Source organism: Silurus meridionalis, chromosome 21, assembly GCF_014805685.1.
Source record: "Silurus meridionalis isolate SWU-2019-XX chromosome 21, ASM1480568v1, whole genome shotgun sequence".
Lineage (NCBI taxonomy): Eukaryota > Metazoa > Chordata > Actinopteri > Siluriformes > Siluridae > Silurus > Silurus meridionalis.
In genome coordinates, this window is record NC_060904.1 from 13,362,998 (window position 1) to 13,386,926 (window position 23,929).

The 23,929-nt window shown below is 36.8% G+C and overlaps 4 protein-coding genes across 8 annotated transcripts in view; 3 read left to right on the forward strand and 1 right to left on the reverse strand.

Annotated features, from left to right (window-relative positions):
* Window positions 1-7,381, forward strand: part of itga8 (integrin, alpha 8) — an 89,356-nt gene extending 81,975 nt beyond the window's left edge. Inside the window, exons 27-30 of the mRNA XM_046833552.1 lie at window positions 2,268-2,381; window positions 4,563-4,664; window positions 5,288-5,410; window positions 6,396-7,381. Of these exons, the coding sequence (XP_046689508.1) occupies window positions 2,268-2,381; window positions 4,563-4,664; window positions 5,288-5,410; window positions 6,396-6,485 (429 nt within the window). The 3' untranslated portion in view covers window positions 6,486-7,381. The remainder of the gene's footprint in view (window positions 1-2,267; window positions 2,382-4,562; window positions 4,665-5,287; window positions 5,411-6,395) is intronic.
* LOC124375335 (tigger transposable element-derived protein 1-like) lies at window positions 10-13,407 on the reverse strand. The gene is made up of 2 exons (XM_046833554.1): window positions 11,240-13,407; window positions 10-210 (listed from the first exon to the last, which is right to left on the reverse strand). Exon 1 carries the CDS (start codon window positions 12,374-12,376, stop codon window positions 11,294-11,296), a length of 1,083 nt encoding a protein of 360 aa, XP_046689510.1. The 5' UTR covers window positions 12,377-13,407; the 3' UTR covers window positions 10-210; window positions 11,240-11,293.
* Window positions 13,408-14,506: 1,099 nt separating this feature from the next.
* rbm42 (RNA binding motif protein 42) lies at window positions 14,507-22,018 on the forward strand. 2 transcript variants are annotated; one of them, XM_046834183.1, is made up of 11 exons: window positions 14,507-14,638; window positions 17,085-17,152; window positions 17,316-17,463; window positions 17,661-17,730; window positions 17,817-17,885; window positions 18,014-18,189; window positions 18,537-18,698; window positions 19,206-19,343; window positions 19,972-20,092; window positions 20,778-20,972; window positions 21,468-22,018. In XM_046834183.1, the coding sequence occupies exons 2-11, from the start codon at window positions 17,094-17,096 to the stop codon at window positions 21,578-21,580; spliced, it is 1,251 nt and encodes a 416-aa protein (XP_046690139.1). In that variant the 5' UTR covers window positions 14,507-14,638; window positions 17,085-17,093; the 3' UTR covers window positions 21,581-22,018. The 2 variants fall into 2 exon arrangements, with proteins under 2 accessions (XP_046690139.1, XP_046690140.1); XM_046834184.1 differs by having other exon boundaries at window positions 18,540-18,698.
* Window positions 22,019-23,358: 1,340 nt separating this feature from the next.
* arhgap33 (Rho GTPase activating protein 33) overlaps window positions 23,359-23,929 on the forward strand; it is a 49,609-nt gene continuing 49,038 nt past the window's right edge. For 3 of the 4 annotated variants that reach the window (XM_046833971.1, XM_046833972.1, XM_046833977.1), the window contains exon 1: window positions 23,424-23,655. In XM_046833971.1, coding sequence (XP_046689927.1) covers window positions 23,637-23,655 — 19 coding nt within the window. In that variant the 5' untranslated portion in view covers window positions 23,424-23,636. Of the gene's footprint in view, window positions 23,381-23,423; window positions 23,656-23,929 lie in introns of those variants that run through there. The other variant, XM_046833970.1, reaches the window with a different exon arrangement.

Here is a 23,929-nt window from a genome sequence, read left to right on the forward strand (position 1 = left end):
CGACTCCGATTTATAGATCTTTTTTTAATTTATTTTATTTATGATGTGATTTATTTTGCACCCAGAAGTGTTACACATCTTAAATCATACAAAAGTGTTTTTATAGCTTTAAAAAAACACGAAACGGTGAATTCTTGGAAGAAGATGAGGGCTCTGAGGTGTGCGTGGAAATTGTGTGGAAGTCTTGGAGAACCAGTTGGGGGAAAAATTCTGGAAAACATAAGACAAGAAAAAGACAATAAATCAGTGTTTGGCCATTTACATTTTAAGCATGACTTGGAAACCTGCATGTGTTCTACACTGTCCAGTCGTGTTTATTATCTACTATATAAACAAATGCATTGGGACACCATTTCCAGACCTTTGAGGTTCTTCCCCAGACTGTTACCAAAAATCTGGAGGCATTCAACTGTATTGGACGTCTTTGGATGCGTTTCTTTTTTGTGCACATACAAATACTATATGGACAAATGTATTGGGACTCCTGGATTTTTCCAGACATATGTGGTTCTTTCCTAAACTGATACCACATCCAAAACCATCCTGCAAAACTGTGTGCATCCAAATGTGTGGTAAAATTGAATTCACTTGAACTCTGAGACCATGAAGATATACTTCACATGGTTCGGAGCGGTGGACTCCTACTATAGAGCTCTGACCTCAACTCTATTGAATATCTTTGGGATGAATTGGAACTGACTGCACCCCAGGCCTCCTCCACCTACATCAGTACCTGACTTTTGTAAGCACAAATCTCCACTAGCACACTCCAAAATCTATTAAACATCTTCCCAGCAGAATGCAGGTTATTATAACAGCAGATGGGGACTAAATACGGGATACAATGTTCAAAAAGCAAATACTATACTTATGGTCAGATGTCCACAAACATTTGCTTGCAAATTTTATAACAGATAATATTTTTGTGAATAATTTAATGAATGTCTTCGAAACAAGGCATAAGTATAATAGTGGCAGTTATCATCCTCAATAAAACTTTAAAAGGCAAAGAAGAGGCTTTTTGTGGCTCGACTTAATGAGGACAACATGAATGCTGATTCTTCAAAGTGTACTTTATTGGACTAAAAATGCAGGAAGCTTTTTCATTTTTTTTTTTCTTTCCATGAGACATCAAGGAGACGGTTGTGTCTGCTGCCACAATTCAACAGACCATGTTTGGTTTAAATATCTCCATAACATTGAGTAACTGTAACACAGAGTATTTGTCACTGTGCCGGATGTTTTTTTTTACAATCATTTTGGAAACTACAGTGGTTTTTGGACTTTGTCAGCGTTTTTTTTGCCATTAATCATCACATTATATGTTGTAGGATACAGTGATCTTTACTCCCATTCAAAAAAATATTCATTAGAGCAATTTTAGTCTCGGAAATAATACCCATAAATCGTGTGGTCAAAACAGTAAATCTTATGAAAAATGTACTGAATAAGTGTAATGTCCTTATGTTGCGAGCAAAAGAAAAAAAAAATTGGATGTTGGAACAGAATTCTCAGTTTTATGTCTAAAAAAATCAGCTGTGAAATAGAAAATTGTGTTTGAACACATTCTCTCATGCAGCCACATAAATAAGAAGGAATTATATAGAACAAATGGGACAATTCTAGTAAATTGTTTCTTCTGTACACAGACACACACATCTCTCTTTTAGAAACATCCTTCTGGTTTTCATGTTCTGTACATTCGGGATATTCATGTAACGCTGCCCTCTAGTGCACCACAGGCACCTGGATGTCCAGTTTGGCACGTCAACATGCTGTACTCTGAGGGTCACTTCAGCTGTAAAACACAAAACTTAAAACTTAAAAAACAAAAATTTCTATAGCGCTTCTAACAATGGACATTGTCTCAAAGCAGCTTTACAGAGATAAAGAGGTTAAAATGCTGTATTAAAAAATGTATACGTTTAGTTCGTAAAGTTTTTCCCTGATGCGCGAACCAGTGGCGAATATGGCAAGGTAAAATTCCCTGAGACCGCATGAGGAAGAAACCCCTGAGAGGAACCAGACTCAAAAGGGAACCCGTCCGTATCTGGATGGCATCTAATGTCCATTCATTATAGTTCCATCAGTTTTGAGGTGTACAGTAATAGGCCCTTATACACAAAACTGTTAATGCAACCTGCATCTGAAAAAGACCCGGCAAAGTCATGAATATGACACACACAAACTTGTTTCTAAAAGCAGGTACACCAATATTTTTTCAGCTGATTCCTTTCTCCCATGTGTGTGTGTGTCTGTGTGTGCAGAATTGCTCTAATATTCATTGCCTGATGCTGGAGTGCACTGTGGGCCGTTTAGACCAAGGACAGAGTGCAGTGGTCAAAGTGCGGTCAAGACTCTGGGCTCACACCTTCCTACAGGTAGTGCACACACACATACACACACAGAAACAATGCATATCCATCACTGTCACACACTTTACCCATTATTTCTATATAGATTTTTAAATATATCCTTAACTTACTATATTTTATTATATGTTTGATTATATATTATGAATATATTCTGCTCTTGTGAGGGAGTTCTCTGATTGTTGTTGAACTGTTGGGCGAATAACTATGAAAAAAAAATCTTTCACTGAATTACAGTAACCTACCGCTTTACCGCGGTTCGAATCTCACGCCCCTGGTTTATCGCGGAATTGCTTTTGCCCACATAACTTGTTTGTTTTTGCTTATTTTCCCGGTCTCTTCAACCAATAAACAAGTAGAGAAACCACCCATAGGCTACAATACAGAACTGTATACTGTACAAGCATGTACTCAATATAAATGTGATACCGTATTTCTACGGATTTACACAGAATTCATCTCGCTATGTTCTTGCAAATGTTTTGTGTGTGTTTAAAGAGTGTGGGATGGTGATTTATGGCTTAAACGAAAAAAAAAAAAAAAAAAGCAATCCCACTAAATCTAATAGAACCATGTACCTGGGCTACTGGGGTCCTATTTACCTTTACCCTTAATACAATAGTGTTTCTATAGTTTTTGGGACAATAATATGTATTACCAAGCTTTACCATTCGAGGATTATACAGATTTTACCTCATTTCTAATGTTTACTCGATTTACATCTGGTTGTAATGATTGCTATGGAAGCAACATAGCAATCATTACAAGTTCATGGCTGTCCTTTCTTCACTGCACACATCATGAAATGATTGACTCGGCCCTAGTTGTTGGTGGCGATGGAAAAAAGAGGCGATGTTAACCACGTGCTAATGAAGAAAAGATGAGCGTTTAACGTCACTTCTCTGAACCGCTCCGTCCTGACTCACACGGCTTAATTAGGCTTAACCTTGTCATGCCGAAATGCCTTTAATCTTATCTGCAATGAAACGCAGTGTAGTAACCAGATCTGTGTCTACAAGAGCAAGAGACGGAGGGAGCATGTCTTAAAGAGGGGGATAAAGAAAAATTTGTTCTGAAAAAATTATTTCTTTTACGCATGAATCATAATACAACCCAGCAGGCATTTAAATCAGCATTGAAAAAGAAAAAAAAAAAAAACATTTTAATCACATACATGTATGTATCTAATTTGTAGAATCGAGAAATTCCCCCACTGTGGGACATATACAGGTATATCTGATCTTATCTTAGATTCTAAAATTTCTTTTATTTATGTTATTTTTACATTGTACAAGCTCTAAAAACAAATTATTTTAATAAGCATATACTCATTTTAATACCTTGCCACATGATATCTGCATTATATTAGTGAAATGCAGCCCGATGACTAAAATAAAATAAAATAAAAAAAAGAATTTGTGAAGGTTATCATGAAAAGAAATAATAATTGCACTTTATAAACTGTATTTACACACGTTTGCATTTAGATTTTATATTGTGGGGGTTTCTTTCCTTTGGTCACTATTTTTGTATTAGTTAATTTTTTATTACTATAATTATTCACCTATTTTACTAAAATGTCTGTCACGATTTATGTATATGTTCCAGAAAATAATTTATACAGAGTGTGTGTGTATTTGTGTATATATACACACATATACACACATACATACATACATACACACACACACACACACACACACACACACACACACACACACACACACACACACACACACTCCCATCCATATGTGTGGAAGATCTTAAGTGGCCTGCTATAGAACTCTGACCTCATATCTACTGAATTGGATGAATTAGGATGAATGTGAACACTGACTGCACCCCAGACCTCCTCACCTCACCTACACCAGTACCTGACTTTACTAACACCTTTACTTGTGGCTAAATTATCACAAATCTCCACACACACTCTGCAGAATCTGGTGGAACATCTTCCCAGTAGAATGGAGGTTATTATAACAGTAAATGGGGACTGCATGTTTAATGGGATGTTCAAAAAAGCACAATGAATCTTATAGACAGGAACGTTTCCACAAACGTTTGCCCATATTGCATATAATGTATGAGTGTGTGTGAGAATATATTTCTGCATATATTACATTACATTACATTATTATAATTACATTATATTATATTAGATTTCTACTTAAAACATGACTTTTCTCACAGAGGCGGAATGACCACTACCTCGTCAACTCTACCGTGTACTTCAGAGTAACAGGAATGCCGTACCGCATCAAACCGCATTCCCTGCCTCACCAGAGTAACTCGGTAAGCATGTGTCTGTGTCTCTGTCAGGCATTGAGTGTAGGGGGAAAGAAATTGAGGACTGGAGATTATGAATTTGAGGGGGATTGGGGAGGGGGGGCTTGACTTGAATAAACACTTGAAAAGGTCAGATGTGCTTGACATTGGATTGCAAGGTGATGTGGATTATGTGGTTTTTTGAAGCAGGGTCAACACTGCTGACCTTTTTTTTAGGTTCCAGATTTTTAAGCTTTAAACCTTAAACCAGGCTTAGTCCTGGGAAAACTGCAAAATGCGACGAGCTTAAGGAGAGACAGAATCTCTGGTATGGAAGAAAAGATATACATTTAGTACATATTTGACGTACGAACACGGCATAATAGCACATTTACATTTTGTCTTCCTGGAATTAGTCATTGGAAAATTGCATTTTCTTTAAACTATCAACTTTTGCCATCCTTTCAGCACGGAGGAACGATTGAGCAGGTGAGGATAGTGTGATTGAGGCTAAAAAATGTTGGGAGTTGATCTGTGACATTAGTGTGTGCAGTTTTCGTCCGACATTCAGTGGCTTTTTTTTTTATGTAGATCCTTTTATATTATAAAAAAGATTTGTTAACAAATACCCCTTCTGTGTGTGTGTGTAGATCGGTACATATGTGGTATGGGCGATTCCTGATCTATCCTTTGCCATTCCTCTGTGGGTGATTATTCTGGCCATCCTTCTGGGACTGCTTGTGCTCGCCATTCTAACCCTGGTTATGTGGAAGGTATGGCAGCTTCCATATACACACTCACACACACATGCTAAACCAAACATAACCTTACATGAACTTTAATGCAAGGGATAATCCACAGATAGGTGTGCAAAGTGTATATAATTGTGTAGCGCCCTCTCTTGGGGTGCGGGCGTGCATGTGTGTGTGTGTGTGTGTGTGTGTGTGTGTGTGTGTGTGTGTGTAATAATATAGATGCTTTATGCAAATGTATGTTTATTATCAATGAAACCATACTTAACATAGAGACAAAATATTTTTGTAAAGGTTTTAAAGTAATTATGGTGTTTAAAAAATATATAAATCATCAGGACACCAAATTAAACTTTTGCTATGTTTCCACACGGATGGTTTTAATTGCCGGATTTGTGCATCACGGAGGATTTTGGGTCTGATTTAAGACTTGGTGCATCAGTAAAACAAATGTTTATTGATTAAAAAATATTTCACAGTGGAGTTTATATGTTTTTATATCTTTAAAAATTATATATTTTTTATCTTATATAAAATTTACTTTCATTTATAAATACATCCTTTTCCAGATGTTTGATATTCTCACCATGGTTTTTATGCCTTGGTCAAAAAACCTCAGCAACAGCAGTTCTTAATTCCTTAAAATCTTTATTTAAAAAAATTCTATCATTTTGTACATTTTAATGTTGTCTGATTTATAAACAATTAAATAATTGATGGGGAAAAATGAGTTTTTATATTTAAAAAAAAAAAAATGTTTATTACTTTTATTTTTAAGTTGTTTTTTTGTCAGGATTGTGATGAATAATGAAAATTATCTATTTCCTTTCAAATATATTTTTATTAGAAGATTTATATAAAAAAAAAAATTTTTAGGTGATAAACTACAGGTTTTTTAAAGTATTGATGAATAAAAGGGTTAATATTAGAACTCTCACAAGAATAAATTTACTCTCTCGATTCTCATCTTTTCACTTATTTGTTTTTCTTCCCACTTGTTTCTCAGTGTGGCTTTTTCGATCGAGCACGGCCACCGAAAGACGATGACGTGTCGGACCGGGAGCAGCTTACGTCCGAGAAATCGACAGAACAATAAAAGAAAGAGAGAACATTGAGTCGAAAAGAAGAACGTGAAAGAAATAGCCATGAAGACGGTAAATGAGCTTTAATAAAAGGATTCGAGGGGGGAAATTTTCGAGCACCACATCGAGCCCTCGGCTCCCATGCTGCACTGGGATCTGTGATTTGCATCACGCTGTCGTTCATGGACAAACTCCACTCGAATCAGGCAGAGCGAATGGGTTTTTAGATCTGAGGTGCCTTTTCTCAGAACCCCACTTTTAGGGCTACGAAAAGAGCACAGCACAGCGAGAGAGAAATCCGGATTCTTGGTTTATAAACACTGACAACAAAGATCACACCGAACAAGAAGCCGAACAAGGCACGCTAGGATTTCTTTTCAAAGCACAGCTCACTTTGCCTTAAATGAATTGTAACACTGCTGTGAGTTTTGACGAGCTGTACGATTTTCCGAGCCTTATTTCCAACTGATTTAGCAGGTTTTATCATCTTCTTTTATCATCATCTTTGAGTGCCTCTAACCCCACCCAGATACAAACACACACACACACGTTATTCCTGTAAATGATAAAACACATCATCCCAATAACAACACTGAAAACCATGGAATATTGAAAAGAAAATTCTAACTTAAAACCCACGCACCTCCAAATCTCAACTCAGCATCTATCTGTCTATCTGTCTGTCTGTCTGTCTGTCTGTCTGTCTGTCTATCCATCTAGCCACACTGTATTGCCAAAAGTTTGCGGACGCCTAGTCATAACTATGTTACAGTATCTGTTTTTTGAGCATCACGTTCCACATTTAGTCCCAGTTTGCGCAAATAATTCCCTCCACTCTTCTGGGAAGATGTTCCACTAGATTTTGGAGTGTGCTTACGGATATTTGTGTTCATCAGCCACAAGGGTATTATGAAAGGCAGGTACTGATGTAGGTGAGGAGACCTGGGGTGCAGTCAACATTCACATTTATCCCAAAGGTGTTCAGTAGGGATGAGATCAGAGTTCTACAGCAGGCCATTTAAGATCTTTCTCTCCAAACCATGTAAACCAGATCTTCAAGAAGCTCACTTTGTGCCTAGGGGCATTGCCATGCTGAAACAGGTTTGGGTTTCTAAGTTCAAGGGAATGCAAACTTTTATTGTACCACATCCGAAGACGTCCAATAATATTGTGTGCCTTCAGCTTTGTGGTAACAGTTTGAAGAAGGACCACATATGACAGGAAAGGTCAGGTGTCCCAATACTTTTGCAACCCCCCTTATTCTCACTAAAATGGAGAACACTCATTCATGAAAATTGTCCCACCCTTAGGACGCCCCTCCTCTGTTCATGCCTATCATTCACAAACCAGCATTTGGCCACGCCCCCACTGCCAAAGTCCCATAACGAACATATACATCAGAATGTATTATACAGGGGGTCCCTGTAGAAAGAAGAAATTGCAAACCACTAAAACCCCTTAAATTTTTTGTGCTTTATTTGCTTTTGTGCTTCCATCTGTGTTCTAAGAATACGTAAAAATGTTTTTTTACCCCGTAATGATTTTAATTTGTAATATATTTAATTACAGCATGTATTTTGCAATACTTTAGCAGCTGAACATTTCCCATCACATGAGTTGTATATGAATTGATAATTACGTGCAATAATTGCGTTGTTGTGTTGTGGGTTTTTTTTCTTTTTTGCTAAAATTATTTGTACACTGGCTCCTATGTTTCTTCTTGACCTCTAGGTTCAGGTTATTTTGTATATAAAGAGATAAAAGAGAATTATTTTTAAGCTGTATGATGATGAATGGATGGATGGATGTCTGGTGCCATATTTTTTTTTTAAAGGGGAATTTACCTGTTTTAGATAAGAGCTTTACATTCTTAGGTTTTATGTCATATCCTAAAAAAAAAAAAAAGAATGGCCCTAAAACCGTTCAAATCGACTCAACAGCAACATTTTTTCCCAATATTTTTAATAAATTACCAATATAAGATAGACGCAGTGACATTTTGGCGAATATTCACAAAATTTCATTGTTTTTACCTTTGATTAAGTTCAGTTTTACCTCTGTGTGTGACTGTAAAGTTAAAAAAAAAAAAAGACCCAAAATGCATTTCTGGTTCAGAAATATTTGTCACTTGCTAATAAATTTTGTTTTTAACTTTGTTCTGTGTTTTTTTATTTGCGTGTGGAATTCCCTTTAGATTTGGGACATAAACTAGAATTAACAACACTAAGCAAATAAAATTTGAAATGAATCCACATTGCAGATATAACATTGTGGCCTCAAAGTCCACATATATGGGTGGGTTGTTTGTTTGTTGTTTGTTTTTTGAGCAGCCAATACCATGCAATCTTATAGTGCTGGTTTTTCGTAGTATTAATAATAGATAATTAGTGAATACAAGCCACAGAGCATTCATCAATTATCTAATAACCCAATAAAAAACAGTCAAGGCTTCTCTGAGCTTAAACAATGTAAAGAGAATAATTTTTTTCTATATTTTTCTATAGCATTATCGACAGTCAAAATACGATATTCATTATTCATTTAAACACCCTACGATACAATAAAGATAGAGGGATTTTTTTACTAAAACTGCAATATTTCAAAATGTATTGTCATTAAACTTTCAGATGAAAAGTGGAAATGTAAAAAATTAGAATGGTTGTAGTAGTTACTATGGAAAGGGGTGGGAAGGTGGTAGAAGTTCAGCAAACATATGGACCTTTCAGAGGTTCCTTCAGAGGTGCAAAATCAGCACTTCAAAAATTCTGCTTTTATTATTATTATTTTATTTAATTGTATTATTTAGTTTGTGTGTTTAGAAACTCGTTGCAGTATTCGGTCTCGCTTTGAAAATAATATTTTCTTGATATTTAATGGAACATCAAACATTTTTAAAATCTTAAAACTTTCTGAAATAAAATATTATTGAAAATAGAAAGCAGACTGTTGAGTATGGTTTTGTTTTAATAGTGGAAGTGTTCGATTCAATTAAATTTTTTTTCTATAGTTCTTTTAACAATGGAAATGTCCTTATTGCAGATTTACAGAGATAACAGAGTTCCTTATAATTTGTACGCTTGCCCAGGTGTTAATTGAAACGCTTTATAAAAAAAGACAATGAATTATACCATCCTGTGAGACTCGTGTGTGCTATTTGCATCCAAGCATTATTAAGTATAGTGGAACCCTGGTGTATGAGATTCTTTCGTTTCTGAAAACCTCTCGTGTTCTCATATGCTCGCATGCCACATTTAACACACAAATATACTTGTAACAAAATATAAACATAATAAGTAATAAATTATAAACAAAAAAATAAATAACTTTATAAATAAATAATAAAATAACTTTAGAGTATTGTACCTACATGGTGTCATAGTGGTTGATGGTACGGGTAAGATGATGTGGGGGGATAAACAGAAAAAGTACTGTAATACAGTAAATTACTGTAAAAATAAAAAAAATTCTACTGTAAATAACTTAATAAATAAATAATAACCTGAGTACTGTACTGTACCTACACGGTGTCATCGTGATTGATGATGAGGGTAGGATGATGTGGGGGGATAAACATAAAAAGTACTGTAATACAGTAAATTACTGTATAAATATAAAATAATTCTCCTGTAAATAACTATAAATAAATTATATAATAACTTTAGAGTACTGTACTGTACCTACATGGTGTCATAGTGGTTTACAGTAGAATTTCTTTATATTTATACAGTATTTTACTGTATTACAGTGCTTTTTATGTTTATCCCCCTACATCAGGGGTATTCAATTAAAATTTAAAGAGGTCTAGTTACTAAAATTTTCTCCCAGCAAAGGTCCGGATCTTATGTTGTCACTTAAAATAGTGTACCCTCATGTTAATAAAATCAATAACGCACATACATTTCTATATAATTTATTGTTAAATTTCAAGTGTATTCAAAGTATTATGCTTTTAACATACTGAAAAGTCTGAACTTGTATGGCACTTGAATGGAAAACAATACTTTACTACATGTCAAATAACAGACACTGAAATTATTCTGAATAAAATAAATAAAAAGTGCAAACACAGCTTTGAACAGCCTGAACTTAGGGCCTATTTCAAGTAATGTAAAACATTCAAAATCTTTTGAATAAAATAAAAGTGCTTTTAATCTTCAAGAAAAAAATTCAATTAGATAATTTTACTTGCCCTCACTGCGGACTTCTGCGAGTACATTTCCTCAAACGACCCGTGTTTGGTCTCATAGTGACGCTTAACGTTGCCACATTTTCACAAAGGTTTAGAACTGGCTGCAGGCAGAATAAACATGTATTTGTCCGTCCATTCATCTTTAAAAGTTCATTTTTCAGCATCTACTTTTCTCATTTTTCTCACTTTTCTCATCTCCTCTCTATCTCTCTCTCACACTCGCTGTTGCTGAAAGGTAAACAATCGATTTGATTGGCTTGGCTATTGATGACGCTCCTGTCGTAATTAATAGATTAGCTGCGCATGAACAAATGATTTATATTTTTATTAATATCAAAGATTTTAACGGGTCCGGGCAGACTCGTCACTCGGTCCGGACCCGGACCGCGGTCCGCCATTTGATGATGCCCGCCCTACATCATCTCACCCTCACCACCAACCACCACTGATGGTGAGGGTAAGATGATGTGGGGGATAAACATAAAAAGTACTGTAATACAGTAAATTACTGTATAAATATAAAGAAATTCTACTGTAAATAACTTTATAAATAAAATAATTTTGGAGTACTGTACTTACATGGTGTTGTAGTGGTTGATGGTGAGACGATGTTTGGGGAAGAGGTGAAGGAGATTAATGAAAGGAAGTGGAGTCCTCTTCCATTAAGATAGAGGGACTTCCAAGTGTTCGTTCCTGTCTCTCTCTTTTGACACCACTAGGTCCTGGTTCTTCGTCACTTTTTCTTTTTAAAAAAGACTCATTGTTGGTCTGCTTTTGCCTATTTTTTATGATATTCCTGAAGTAGGCGACTCCGGTGTCATTAAGATAGCTTGTAGCACGGCATATAGAAGTCTTGTTCGGATGATGTTTCTCTAAGAATCTTTGCACTGTGTTCCACATGCTGCATATCTTTTTTATTTCCGCAGTAGAAACGTTCTCCTCAACTTCCTCTTCCCTTCTTTCCATCTCTTCGTCCATCCTTTCTTGTTCTTTCTTAAGTTCCTTAAGGTCCTCTGTGTTGAGATCATCTTTGTGAGAATGGAGTAATTCCACAACATCTGCGGCAGTGACCTCTAATCCTAAATTGTTGCCTATTTCAACAATGTCATCGACCAATGTTTCTGTCTCCTGAAAACCCTTAAAGTCTCTTTCATCTATTAAGTCAGGCAACAGTTTTTCCCAGGACAAATTTAGGGTTCTATTGGTCACCTGTTCCCATGATTTATCAATCAGACCAATGCAGTTGTAGATGTTAAAATGGTCTTTCCAAAACTCTCGGAGGGTTAATGCCGTATCGCAGGTTATGTCGAAACATTTCTTAAAGAGATTTTTCGTGTACAGCTTCTTGAAATTAGAAATAACCTGCTGATCCATTGGTTGAAGGAGAGAAGTCGTGTTTGGTGGCAGGAACTTCACAGTTATAAAACCGAATTCCTCCGGTAACCGTTCTTCAAGTCCTTGAGGGTGGGCGGTTGCGTTGTCGAGAACAAGGACACATCTTACTGGCAACAACTTCTCTTGCAGATATTTTTTTGCACCAGGCGCAAACACTAAATGAACCCATTCCTCGAAGAGCATCCTGGTTACCAATGACTTCTTATTAACCCTCCACATAACAGGCAACTGTTGTTTAATTGACATGATTCTTTTTAAATGCTCTAGGATTTTCGGAGTGGTAGACGAGCAACGGCTTGAGTTTGCAGTCTCCACTTGCATTGGCGCAAAATAAGAGCGCCATCTTGTCCTTCATGGGCTTGTGTCCTGGTAAGGACTTTTCTTCCTTGGTTATGTAAGTTTGATTGGGCATTTTCTTCCAAAATAGTCCCGTTTCGTCACAGTTGAAAAGTTGCTGTGGAAGATATCCCTCCTTCTTCACAAAGTCCGAAAATTCTTTCGCAAAATCATCAGTTGCTTTTTGGTTCGCACCAGCAGGTTCGCCATGCCTACCCACATTCTGATTGCCACTCCTTTTCTTAAATCTATCGAACCACCCTCTGCTAGCAGTAAATACACTCGTACCAGGAGATTCTTTCACGAGGTCTTCGTGCAATCTTTTAGCTTTCTCACATATCAAACGCTCATTGACACGGTCACCAGCATTTATCTTTTCATTGATCCACACTATCAACAGATTTTCCATCTCTTCAACCACATTGGATCTTCGTTTACTGCTAACAACAGTCATTCCTTTAGCCACAGTGGATTCCATGATTTTCTTTTTGTTCTTTATGATTGTACTGACAGTTGAACTACACATGCCATATTGCAGACAAAGATCTCGTGTGCGTGCACCACGTTCATGCTTTTCTAACATTTCTTTCTTTAGTTCAATGGTTATTCTTTTTACAGCTTTCTTTCTAGCAATATCACTACACATCTTGGGACACGTGATGGTCAATTTGTAGTGAAATAAAACTAAAAAACACTATAAAAGCAGACCAAACAAAAGCACAAGATGGCCACAAAAGAACGACGAGAATGCACTCTGTGTCTAGGAAGAGACTGAAGCGTGGGGACGGAGGTGAAGAGCAGAAGCAAACGCGTCAAAAGAAATGCTCGTCTTCCCAAATGATGCTCGTACTCCTACAAAGATTGTTTAATAGCAAAACCGCTCGTACTCCGATACAGTAAAACCCCGTTGTACGAGAAAATTGGCACGCAAAATTTTACTCTGTTTCACGAGCAAATTTCGAAGCCACGAGCAAACCCACGCTGCCGGTTCCCCGTTTTCAGCCGAGGGTCGCATTAGTCGCTTAGTTGATGACGTATCACTCGGTCGCTCTCGTTGTTCAGTGCAGCAAAAACGTAACCGTGGCGGCGGGGGCGTGGCCGAGCGGCGGTTTGTGAATGGAGGGCGGGTCCGGGAGCAGATAGGCAGGGGATTGTGTGCGCGTGTGCGTGTGCCAGGCATGAGACATGCTGCGTGGGGCACTAAGCAGACCGACACAAAAACAAAAACCAAATAAAAGTGGCTCCCGTATTCATACGCTCTCCCACAGTAACTTTTTTTAGCTTTATATTTTTATTTCACTAGAAATCTTGTGTCTCCCAAGAAAATCAGTGATGGTGCTGTGAAAACGAAAGTAAACAGAATTGCCATGGAAACCGAGGAGGTTATGAGCGTGGTGCACGTCTCACACTCGCAATCAACCACTACCACATGAGTAAGTGTTAAATTATGTTTACATTACGGTAATTTGCAGTGTATTTGCTTTTAAAAATAGGCTACAAATACTTTTTAAGTGCAGAAATAAGCGATCGGATGAGGTCTCGGAACGGATTAAATCACTTTTACATTCATTCCTATTTTCAAGAACGAATTATGCTCGTACAACGGGGTTCTACTGTATTCTCGTATTACAAGGCGCTCGTACACACATTGTATCTGTAATAGCAACAAATCTGTTTCCTATAATATAAACAGTTGTATTTCTTATAAAAAGCCACTAGATGTCGCTCGTGTTTATAAGGTTAATATCAGTGAAAACAACACTGTCGTAAACTCAAATACAAAATATGAGTTTCAAAGTAAAATAAATATTAACTGCGACTATAAAGTCCAACTTTGTACCTTAAGTGCCAAAAAAACCATCTCAACTAAATTTAGATCAGGCGATTATGGAGGACAGGTCATCTGATGCAGCACTCCATCACTCTTGAACAAATAGCTCCTAAATAACTTAGAGGTGGGTCACTGTCCTGTTGAAAATGAAATGATGGCACCACTTAGTGCAAACCAGATGAGATGCCTCGTAATTCCTTGTGCCTGCAAACCAAGATACTACACAATAAAAGTGCTTCTGCATCGAGGTTTTTGTTTGTTTGTTTAGCTGCCTGGCTTTCTCTCGGCAGGGGGCGCTCTAGGCTATCCTCTAACCCCGTTCAACGTCACAGAAGAAGACCAATGACGACTTTGTGAACCGAGTATTTCTCTCCGGGCTTTGTTTTATTGATCTTCAGAGGAGTTTGATAATTAAGGTAATGATATGTTGCAGCAAATATTACATACTATATATTACTTTTTTTTTAATTGCAGTTGCTCAACGGGATGTATTTATTTCAGTTCTAGCTAGTTAGCAAGACTGCTAATCGCAGGATTGTAAATTTAACGCACTTATGTCTCCGATTTTTTTGTTGTTAGCTTCAGAATTTTAGTATATGATAATATATATGCAACAAATACTTATATTTACTTATAAAACATGTATACATTTATATATATCTTCTATTAAATGGCTTAACTAGCCAGCTAGCTAAGTTTAACGAACAGTGAGTACAGACATAAGTGATGGTGTGTTTGTGCTAACTTTGCTTTGTTTTTTTTTGTTTTTTTTTCTTTTAATTTCTTGATCTTTATACATTCTTTAAAATGCACACCATTTAGTCTAAGGTGAAAGAAACCAAACGCTGTAAATACGCTGTAAACTGGAGTTGATATTTCGCCTGGCGGAAATACCGTAGAAATCTCGCGATATTTAGCGAGACTGGCTTAAATTCTCCCTTCGTTTGAAAACAGTGATGGGAAGATCGGATCAATTTCTTGGCATGATTCTTTGAATTCCGTTCTTTAAAATGAACAGATCTTGTTTTGATTCATTTAGTTAATTTCGTTCTTTGATCAGAAATAGGCAGAACATCTACATACACGAACTTTGACTGTAGTTCCAATTTTTTTTTATACATACACACATACATACATAAAACTGCATATATATATATATATATATATATATATATATATATATATATATATATATATATCTGGAGTCTCATGGGGAAAAAAATGAATGATCGACTCTGACTACCCATGTGATACTAGTCAATTCTGATTCCTTTGTAATGCACTGCATAGCGTCTATGGAATTCGCCTGAAAGAATGAACGAGTCGGACTAGAAGAGGGGTAAACTACTTGGTTTGGGAGGTAAACTGCTCTGTTCTGTTCCTTGTACATAACCTACAGAGATTTTGCGATGCTTTGCTCAAGCGCATCCATTAAAGACTCGGAACGATTAGAACGAAACTTTCATGGACACCCCATCAGTATATTTGGCTGATTGACTTGTCCGGGGTGAAACCCTGCATTTTTTTTCCCCAATTCCTGATGAAGTAATTTCTCCTGTCTGTTTGCCACCGTGAGCAGGTCTTTACTTTCTCCATTTTGCTTCCAGAGACTTATCTTTGTAATTATTTGTGTGTTCCAGTCCAGCCTTCTAATTCTTACTGCTGACAAGAGGTTTGCCTACTGAGGCATGACCTTCATGTTTCTAAAGTTCTTTGTTTTCTTTCTCCAAATGTACCCACGTATTTAACCAATGAGCTTGCCTGTTTGGCATCATGAGCAGATCCTTTCTTTCTCCATCACTTTGGCTGAACTTATCTTCAAGTCTTATATCTGTGTTTATTTGCATATTTCAGTCAAACCTTCTAGTTTTTACTGCAAAACCTCTCGTTTTTATCTTGTAGCAAGGCCATATATCTCTTAGTCCTTTGTTGTGTTCCTCCAAACGAGATCAAGACTTTCTCTGTACATTGGCTGAAACAATGTTTCTGTATTTCTCCTACTGCTATCATCGAGTTACATCATCAATACAAGTTAAGTGAGCTCATTCCAGAAGCAGCTATGCAAGCCCAAGCATTGATGCAACATCCACCATACTTAACCAGTGAGCTTTTCTGTTTGGCATCGTGAGCAGATCCTTTCTTTCTCCTTCACTTTCCTAGAGGTTTATTTTGGTTCCAGAGGCTGATCCCTTTAATTATATTCAGTCCAGCATTCTGATTCTTACTGCTGATTAGATGTTTGCATCTTGTGGCAAGGCTTAATATATTAAAAATTGTATATGCTCTTTAACTACTTTTCTTTATAGAATGTTGGAGTGTGATATCTTGTTGGTGATATCACTTTTTTTTAACATTTCTTACAATGCTTATCATCAACTGCTCTCTGGATGTCAGTGGTTTCTTTCTTTTTACCATATTTGAGTTTGTTGTGTTGATTTTGTCCGAAGCTAGTGCTGTAGAGCTCAATACAAAAACCAGAACTCGAACCTAGAGTTGAAATTCAGAGCTTTTAATTGTACAGTGCACACCTTAGCAAGAAAGAACACTGGTCAATTATGTGTTTTAATTGAAAAATGAGTGGGTTCAGCAAAACGTGCCATGTTTTGAGCTGAGATAAATATTAAACTTTTGAGCTTAAACACATACCGCTTCGGTGTATAGCTGAAAAAATACAAATGCTGGTGGTGAGGGTAGAGTAAGCTGCCCATGCAAGAGCACAATCAAACACAAACACACACACACACATGCAGGACGAGAGCATAGACACAGACTTGAACTCCCAGCCATCCCGGATATAAGCATGAGTTTTGATTTATATATGGGTTTGTAAGAACTCAGATATTGAACATAACCTATTTGCAGGAGTCCCTCATGATGGCACTAAAGTCAGGCGAGGAGCGCCTCAAGGAGATGGAGGCAGAGATGGCGCTGTGAGTATCGTTATTATTACCTTCATTATCTCACCATTTTTTTTAACTCGTAAAGTTGAGTAATTCATGCCAATATCCTCATGAATAAATCTGGTGGCATGACATTCCATGGCTCTAATATTTGCCTTCGATCATCATGCAAAATGCATGGTTTTCTGTACAGGTTCGAGCAGGAAGTTTTGGGAGGGCCGATAGCTGTGACTGCAGGAGGCGCTACTGTAGTTGAGGCTGTTCCAGTGGCTCTGGCTGTGCCGGCTGTACAGGCTATGCCGATAGTCCGGCCCATCATCGGCACAAACACCTACCAACAGGTACATATGTAAACCAGTAACAGATTAGTCTTGATGCCAGTTACTAGTGATGGTAACGCCAGCTCCTCCAAATGTAATTTCACACAAGACCTGGTATACACGCATCTATTAAAAATAAATAAATAAATAAATAAAAAAAGTGAAATGAGTATGAAAGGATGAAGAAGCAGAAAATAACCTTTCTCTTCCTTCAACAGGTCCAACAGAGCTTGGAGGCTAGAGCTGCTACTTTGGTTGGACCACCACCTCCTGCATTCGTTGGGCCAGGTACGTTCAGTGGTTGTACTGTTTTAAGTTGTGTTGCAGCATCAGCACGAGAAGTAACATTTGTCTGCGGAATTATTTCTCGTTAGCCGTACCTGCAGTGAGGCCTCCACCGATGATGCGACCTGCATTTGTTCCACACATCCTACAAAGACCAGGTAACTAGCCAACAGTGTATCATATTGATTTAATCGTATTAGCTATCGTGTGTAAAAAATGTCTACAGAATAAATGTGTGGAGGTTTGGATGCATGTCTTTATTATCTTTCTCTTATGCATCTCTCAGGGGGACAGAGAATGCCGATGATGCGTGGCCCTCCACCGCAAGGTCTGATGGCACCGCCGCTGCCCCGTCCTCCTCCTCCACCACCGATGATGATGGCGCCTCCGATGGCCGGACCCCCTCAGCACCCTATGGCTCCTATCGGCCCACCTATGGGGCCCATGAACTCAGTTCCACCCGTAAGGCCTTTGGTTTCCTCTACGTCGAAAGTTTCTTATAGTATAATGGCACAGTATAATCTAAAATTGGCATAAAATAAAATTACCGAACTTAAATAGGACACGTCTCAGTTTTTGATCCTGCAAAATAACAAAATCCTAAAATGTCTAGCAGGTGAAAATCCTCTTCCTCTTCATTACAAAAGTTTCTAAAACGTTTCTAAAAGGAACAAAAATGATGCACACATTAGGATTACATTTTTTTTTTGATTGCTTAATGATTGGAATAATGCAGCTGTCATATTTCAATGATAGTAGTTTTTCTTTCGGTTAATGGCTGGAGATATGAATCTAATATTTTTCTTTAGCAGGTTGACACAATGAACACAGTATTGGCGGCTCCACCTCGACCAGTGACGCAGGCTCCACCCAAAGTTACCCCCAGCATTATACAGGCAGCTCCCACCGTTTATACAGCACCGCCCGCCCCTAAGAGACCAGACCCGAGGGCACAGAGACAAGCACGCATGGTAAAGACTTTTCACACTTACACATCGTAACACTTGCGTTCATGTCCCTTTAAACTTTAGAGAATGCAAGATATTAACCATTTGTCAGTAGTGACCCAATTGAAAGGGCCAGTGGGTCATAAACAAACCATGCCTTTATTTCTGTAACAACCTTATTTTTAAGGAACAATGTTTCTTTTGCACTATTCATGTCATATAGATATCGCTGATTTTTCATTTAACTCGTATATGGATCTGCTACATTTCCTTTGAATTATCTGTAGAAATTCAAAATGTTCTTTGAAATACTCGCACACCTTGGACCATGGATTCCAAAGCTCTTCAAGCAAAAGCAAGCAAATGTTGAACATATGATTTATGTATTTAATTTTTAGCTGCCTCTTTTTGTTTTATTTATTTATTAATTTATTTTTTATACAGTCTATTCGGTTAATTTAGAATATTAGAGCTGTATTGATTCGGTTCATCCTCACTTCTTAATCCTCACATGTTTGTAATGAATGTCAGGAGGAGCTGGCAGCATCAGTAGCTGAACAGCAGGCAGCTGCATTGGCAGCCGGGCTCCTTGAGGCCAAGAAGGACAGTGTGACGGACGACAGCGTCATCGGACCGAGCATGCCCGAGCCGGAGCCTGTACACATAGAGGTACTAAACTTTCGGCTTAATTTCATTGTCCATCATTTCTTTTAGGTATTATATGAGATTTGCTATATTTTGTAAAGGTATGTGATGTCTAAAAATCTCGCTAAATGATTGGATATCATGTGTTCACACTGGATAATCGGTGTAGTAAAAAAACATTTCAGCCAGGCTGCATCTCTGGCACTGTGCATAGTGCAGCAGGTGGAAAAATCAGACAACTTTAATGATCCAATAGGGATATTGTTGGGTTTTTCTCTGTGCAAAATGAAAGTGAAATTAAAGAAAATGCAACAGAATAGTAGAAGTGATAGTTATACAAGTACTGTTAAACATGTAACAATTTATTATTATTGCACATAATTGCCCAAGATGTTAGCATTCTATAAGTGTGGCAGGAAAATTTATATCTATATCATGGTTTAGCTGTTGTTAACTTAGCAGGAGGAGTTCTGTAGTTTTAAGGCATATTGGTTTGTCCATCGCTCTAAAATTTCTGACCGTTCTGTTCAGTCCTTTTTGTAGACCTGCTCAAATCATGAATGAAATAGACAGACCCGAAACGGTGTCTTAGAACATCTTATTCCTGAATGTTCTGTTTGTTATAGCAGTGTTCGATTCTGTTCATGTGTAGCCACCAGAGAGCATCACAGAGGATAAGAAGGGAAAAGGGAAACAGGAAAAGGTGAGGAAATGCATCCGTACAGCTGCGGGCACCACTTGGGAAGACTCCAGCTTAACAGAGTGGGACACTGGTATGTTTATTCTCCCCATTTCCACTTGAACTTGACAAAGTAAAATTAATGTATTTAAACTGACTTTATTTCCTTTTAAATTTGATACAACATGCTCCTGTTACTCTGCCCAATCTTTTTTCTATGAAGGCCCAAAAATCAAACCTGTAAAATAAATGTTGCATTATACCAAGCGTTATCTTATATAAAATTTAAGTTGCCCCATTTCCTCCCATTTATGATTAAATATTTAGAAATGTAATATATAAATAAAAACATGACTGTAATCTGCTTTATTATTGCAGATTTATTTTCAAAGCTCTTGTTCAGTGAAACTAATACAATCCAATGTCCTGTAAAATAGAGTTCAGTGACTAATACAGCATATATATATATATATATATATATATGTATGTGTGTGTGTGTGTGTGTGTGTGTGTGTGTGTGTGTGTGTGTGTGTATATATATATATATATATATATATATATATATATATATATATATATATATATGAATATATGAATATATATATATATATATATATATGAATATATATATATATATATATATATAATATATATATATATATATATATATATATATATATATATATATATATATATATATATATATATGAATATATGAACTGAATGAGAACTCAAGCGTAATAAGCATGTACACTTCTTCCGAACTCTTCTATATTCAGACGACTTTAGGATATTCTGTGGAGATCTGGGGAACGAGGTGAACGATGACATCCTGACAAGAGCATTCAGTCGCTATCCATCCTTCCTGAAGGCTAAAGTTGTACGAGATAAACGCACAGGGAAGACCAAGGGTTATGGCTTTGTCAGCTTCAAGGACCCCAATGACTATGTGCGTGCTATGAGGGAGATGAACGGTGAGTGGATCGAGGCTATTGTTACTATAAATAGAATTTCTGGGTTTAAAAGTGTTTTCGGGATTGTAAACGTTTATTGGTCTGATCTATGAACAAAAAAAACGTTATCGAATCATAAAAGGCCAGTAGACGCAAGTCATTTTTATTAATTAATTCTACTTTGTCAAATAGATATTTTTAGCCAGGCTTTTTACCATATATTAAATATTTGAAGCAAAGTGAAAGTAATGTTTTTTAAAAGCTTAAATTGCAACAACAAAAAAATTTACTGAAATAAAACAAAAGTAAGAAATGCAATGAAAAAAAATATATTTTTAAAACTATAATTACTCCGGAGTAGAGAGATATACCTCTTGGAACCATGTTTATGACACAGATTATGTACTTTTCATTTTAACTCAATTCCAGATTAGGTTTTGATGTTTGTGAAAGATCATCAAATCTGCAAATATAATTCATCATAGATTTCTAACCCTGTTCTTTGTGTGCTTACAGGTAAATATGTCGGCAGCAGACCCATCAAACTGCGAAAGAGCTCATGGAAAGACAGGAACCTTGAGATTGTACGCAAAAAGCAGAAAGAGAAGAAAAAGCTTGGGCTTAGATAAACTCAAAGACTCGAGTCAAAACTGTAGTGCAGGTTGTGAGAAATTTCACCTCCGTCTCCTGTTACACACTGATGAACAAGACTGGAATTTATCGATGTTCAATTACACAGCTGTGGTGGCAGGAGATCGGAGTGGATCAGCAACATTGGTTACATAAAGTCTGAAGCTTTGATTAATGATATTGGCTGCAGTTTGATGTTGGATCTCGTTTTACTCCCCACTTCCCTACCCGGGTCATTACAATGCACTGCACTGATACCTCCTGGTTTTTGACAATTGCATTCAGAATTGCGTTTCAGATATACCTAGTCCAATTGTGTGTTTTATCTTGCTTTTTGTTTCCAGAAATCTCCATCTTGTTGTTTAGATTGTTGTTAGAACAAGCTGGTTATAAAATAATTCAAAACCTGTCAATAAATCGTTTTATTTCACACAGAATTTTTTATATTACTTGGCTCATTAATTGAAGGAGTCCTTGAGTATAAATTGGACAAAAGTATAAAGGGAAGGTTTTCATGAATTAGTGTTCTTCGTTTCAGTGAGGATAAAAGTGGGAGAAAGAGCTGCGATAGACAGACGGATAGACGGAGAAAATATAGGAAAACCTGACCTTTCCTGCCATATGTGATTCTTCTCCAAACTGTTACCACCAAGCTGGAGGCACATAATTGTATTGGACGTCATTGGATGCGGTATAATAAAATTTTGCGAAAAATCCAAACCTGTTCCAGCATCGCAATGCCCCTGGGCACAAAGCGAGCTCCATGAAGATATGGCTTACATGGTTTGGAGAGCAAGATCTTGAGTGGCCTGCTGTAGAGGACATTTCAAAGTTAAATATCTTACTTTTTATCTTGTTTTTTTATTTGATAAAAACCAAAATTTGGTCAAGCACGCAGCAAGCCGCCAATCAGGGTAGAGCGCGTGCTTTGTTTTGAACTTGTTTTGATTGGCACTTGGTGGTATCCACTTGGCACGAACAGGAATAAATGATGGAACAATCTCCTGAATCAAACCTTATTTGCATGATTTTATTAAGTAGTTAAAAAGGAAGTTTGGGATCATGATCATTTTTATAGATAATCAGTTTTTGAGTAATATCCTTCTATTAATAAATCTGTGCGCTAAGAGTAACAGAATCTTTCCACATAAACTGAGACGATTAAGTGAAAGTCTTGACAAAAATGATAATCGGAACATTATAGCCATAATAAAATCATAGTATTTTGGATGCTTGAGTACATTTGAAGGCAAATACTTTAGTACTTTTACTCAAGGGAAAGTTTAAAGGGAATAATATAACTCCATTTTAACTCAAATACACGGTTTGTGTACTTCGTCCACCATTGATTATTTATTTTTTAGAACGGAAGAAATGAGATTATGGTCAAGGTCAATACCTATTTAACATATAAATCAGACTCAAGATGGATATTTGTAGCAGTGACCAGATACAGATAATAGACACCAGATCGCTTATGCTGACACGGTTTTTTTGGCCAGATGGGAGAAAACCAGAGAACCCTGAGGAAACCCGAATGCCTGGAGTTGATACAGTTGATACGTGATATGATACATGCCACGATACAGGGCGTGGAGTAGAAGATAGTGAGAAATGAGTTTCAAATAAAAAATAAAAAAAAACACTTGGAAAGGTAGAATTCGAGAAAGAAGATTCTTCTCTAACGATATTGTGATCATTCTTAAATATTCCAGTAGGAGGCGCACCGACATTGGAATTTTTGTTTTGGGTAATTTTTTTTTTTTTTTTTTTTTTTTTACACACGTCTACTTACTAAGGTACATACTTCTTTGCCTTTTTTTTTTTTTTTTTTTTTTTAAATACAGGAAACGCTAACCGAAAATAAATAGTTAGTAAATGGTTCCTCAGAAACAAAATTGTTTGGTTCCCTGTCAGACCTGCTTCAAATATGATCATGTGTCTTGAAAAAGCCTCATTTCCTAATTTCAGACTGAGAGTCCACTTGAGCAGTGGCATGAAGCGAGTTTTGACGGCTGCTACCGAGCACAACGAAAACACCCCGTAGTGTCCAGGATGCAGAGAAGAGGGACTGGTAGGATTTCTATCACAGCTCTGTGATTTTTTTATACTCAACATTTCATATTGTACTTCTATGTTCAATCTTTTGTATTTCCTATTTGTTAGGTTTGCACAGGAAGGCTGAAGTTTTGCATTTTTATTTATTTTTTCAAACTATGACTCGTATCTATCCAACTGTTTGTCTGTCTGTCTGTCTGTCTGTCTGTCTGTTATATTTTTTTACATGAGCAGCCAGAACACTTATAACTTTATTATATTCTTTCTGAAATGTTGACTTAGTTGTAAAA

Excerpts from the sequence above, each read along its gene's own strand:
- LOC124375335 (XM_046833554.1), bottom strand. The coding sequence starts at position 12,376 with ATGCAAGTGGAGACTGCAAACTCAAGCCGTTGCTCGTCTACCACTCCG.
- rbm42 (XM_046834183.1), top strand. The coding sequence starts at position 17,094 with ATGATGGCACTAAAGTCAGGCGAGGAGCGCCTCAAGGAGATGGAGGCA. Across the intron at positions 17,464-17,660 it reads GCACAAACACCTACCAACAG|GTCCAACAGAGCTTGGAGGC; the intron begins GTACATATGTAA and ends TTCCTTCAACAG. Across the intron at positions 20,093-20,777 it reads CTTAACAGAGTGGGACACTG|ACGACTTTAGGATATTCTGT; the intron begins GTATGTTTATTC and ends TTCTATATTCAG.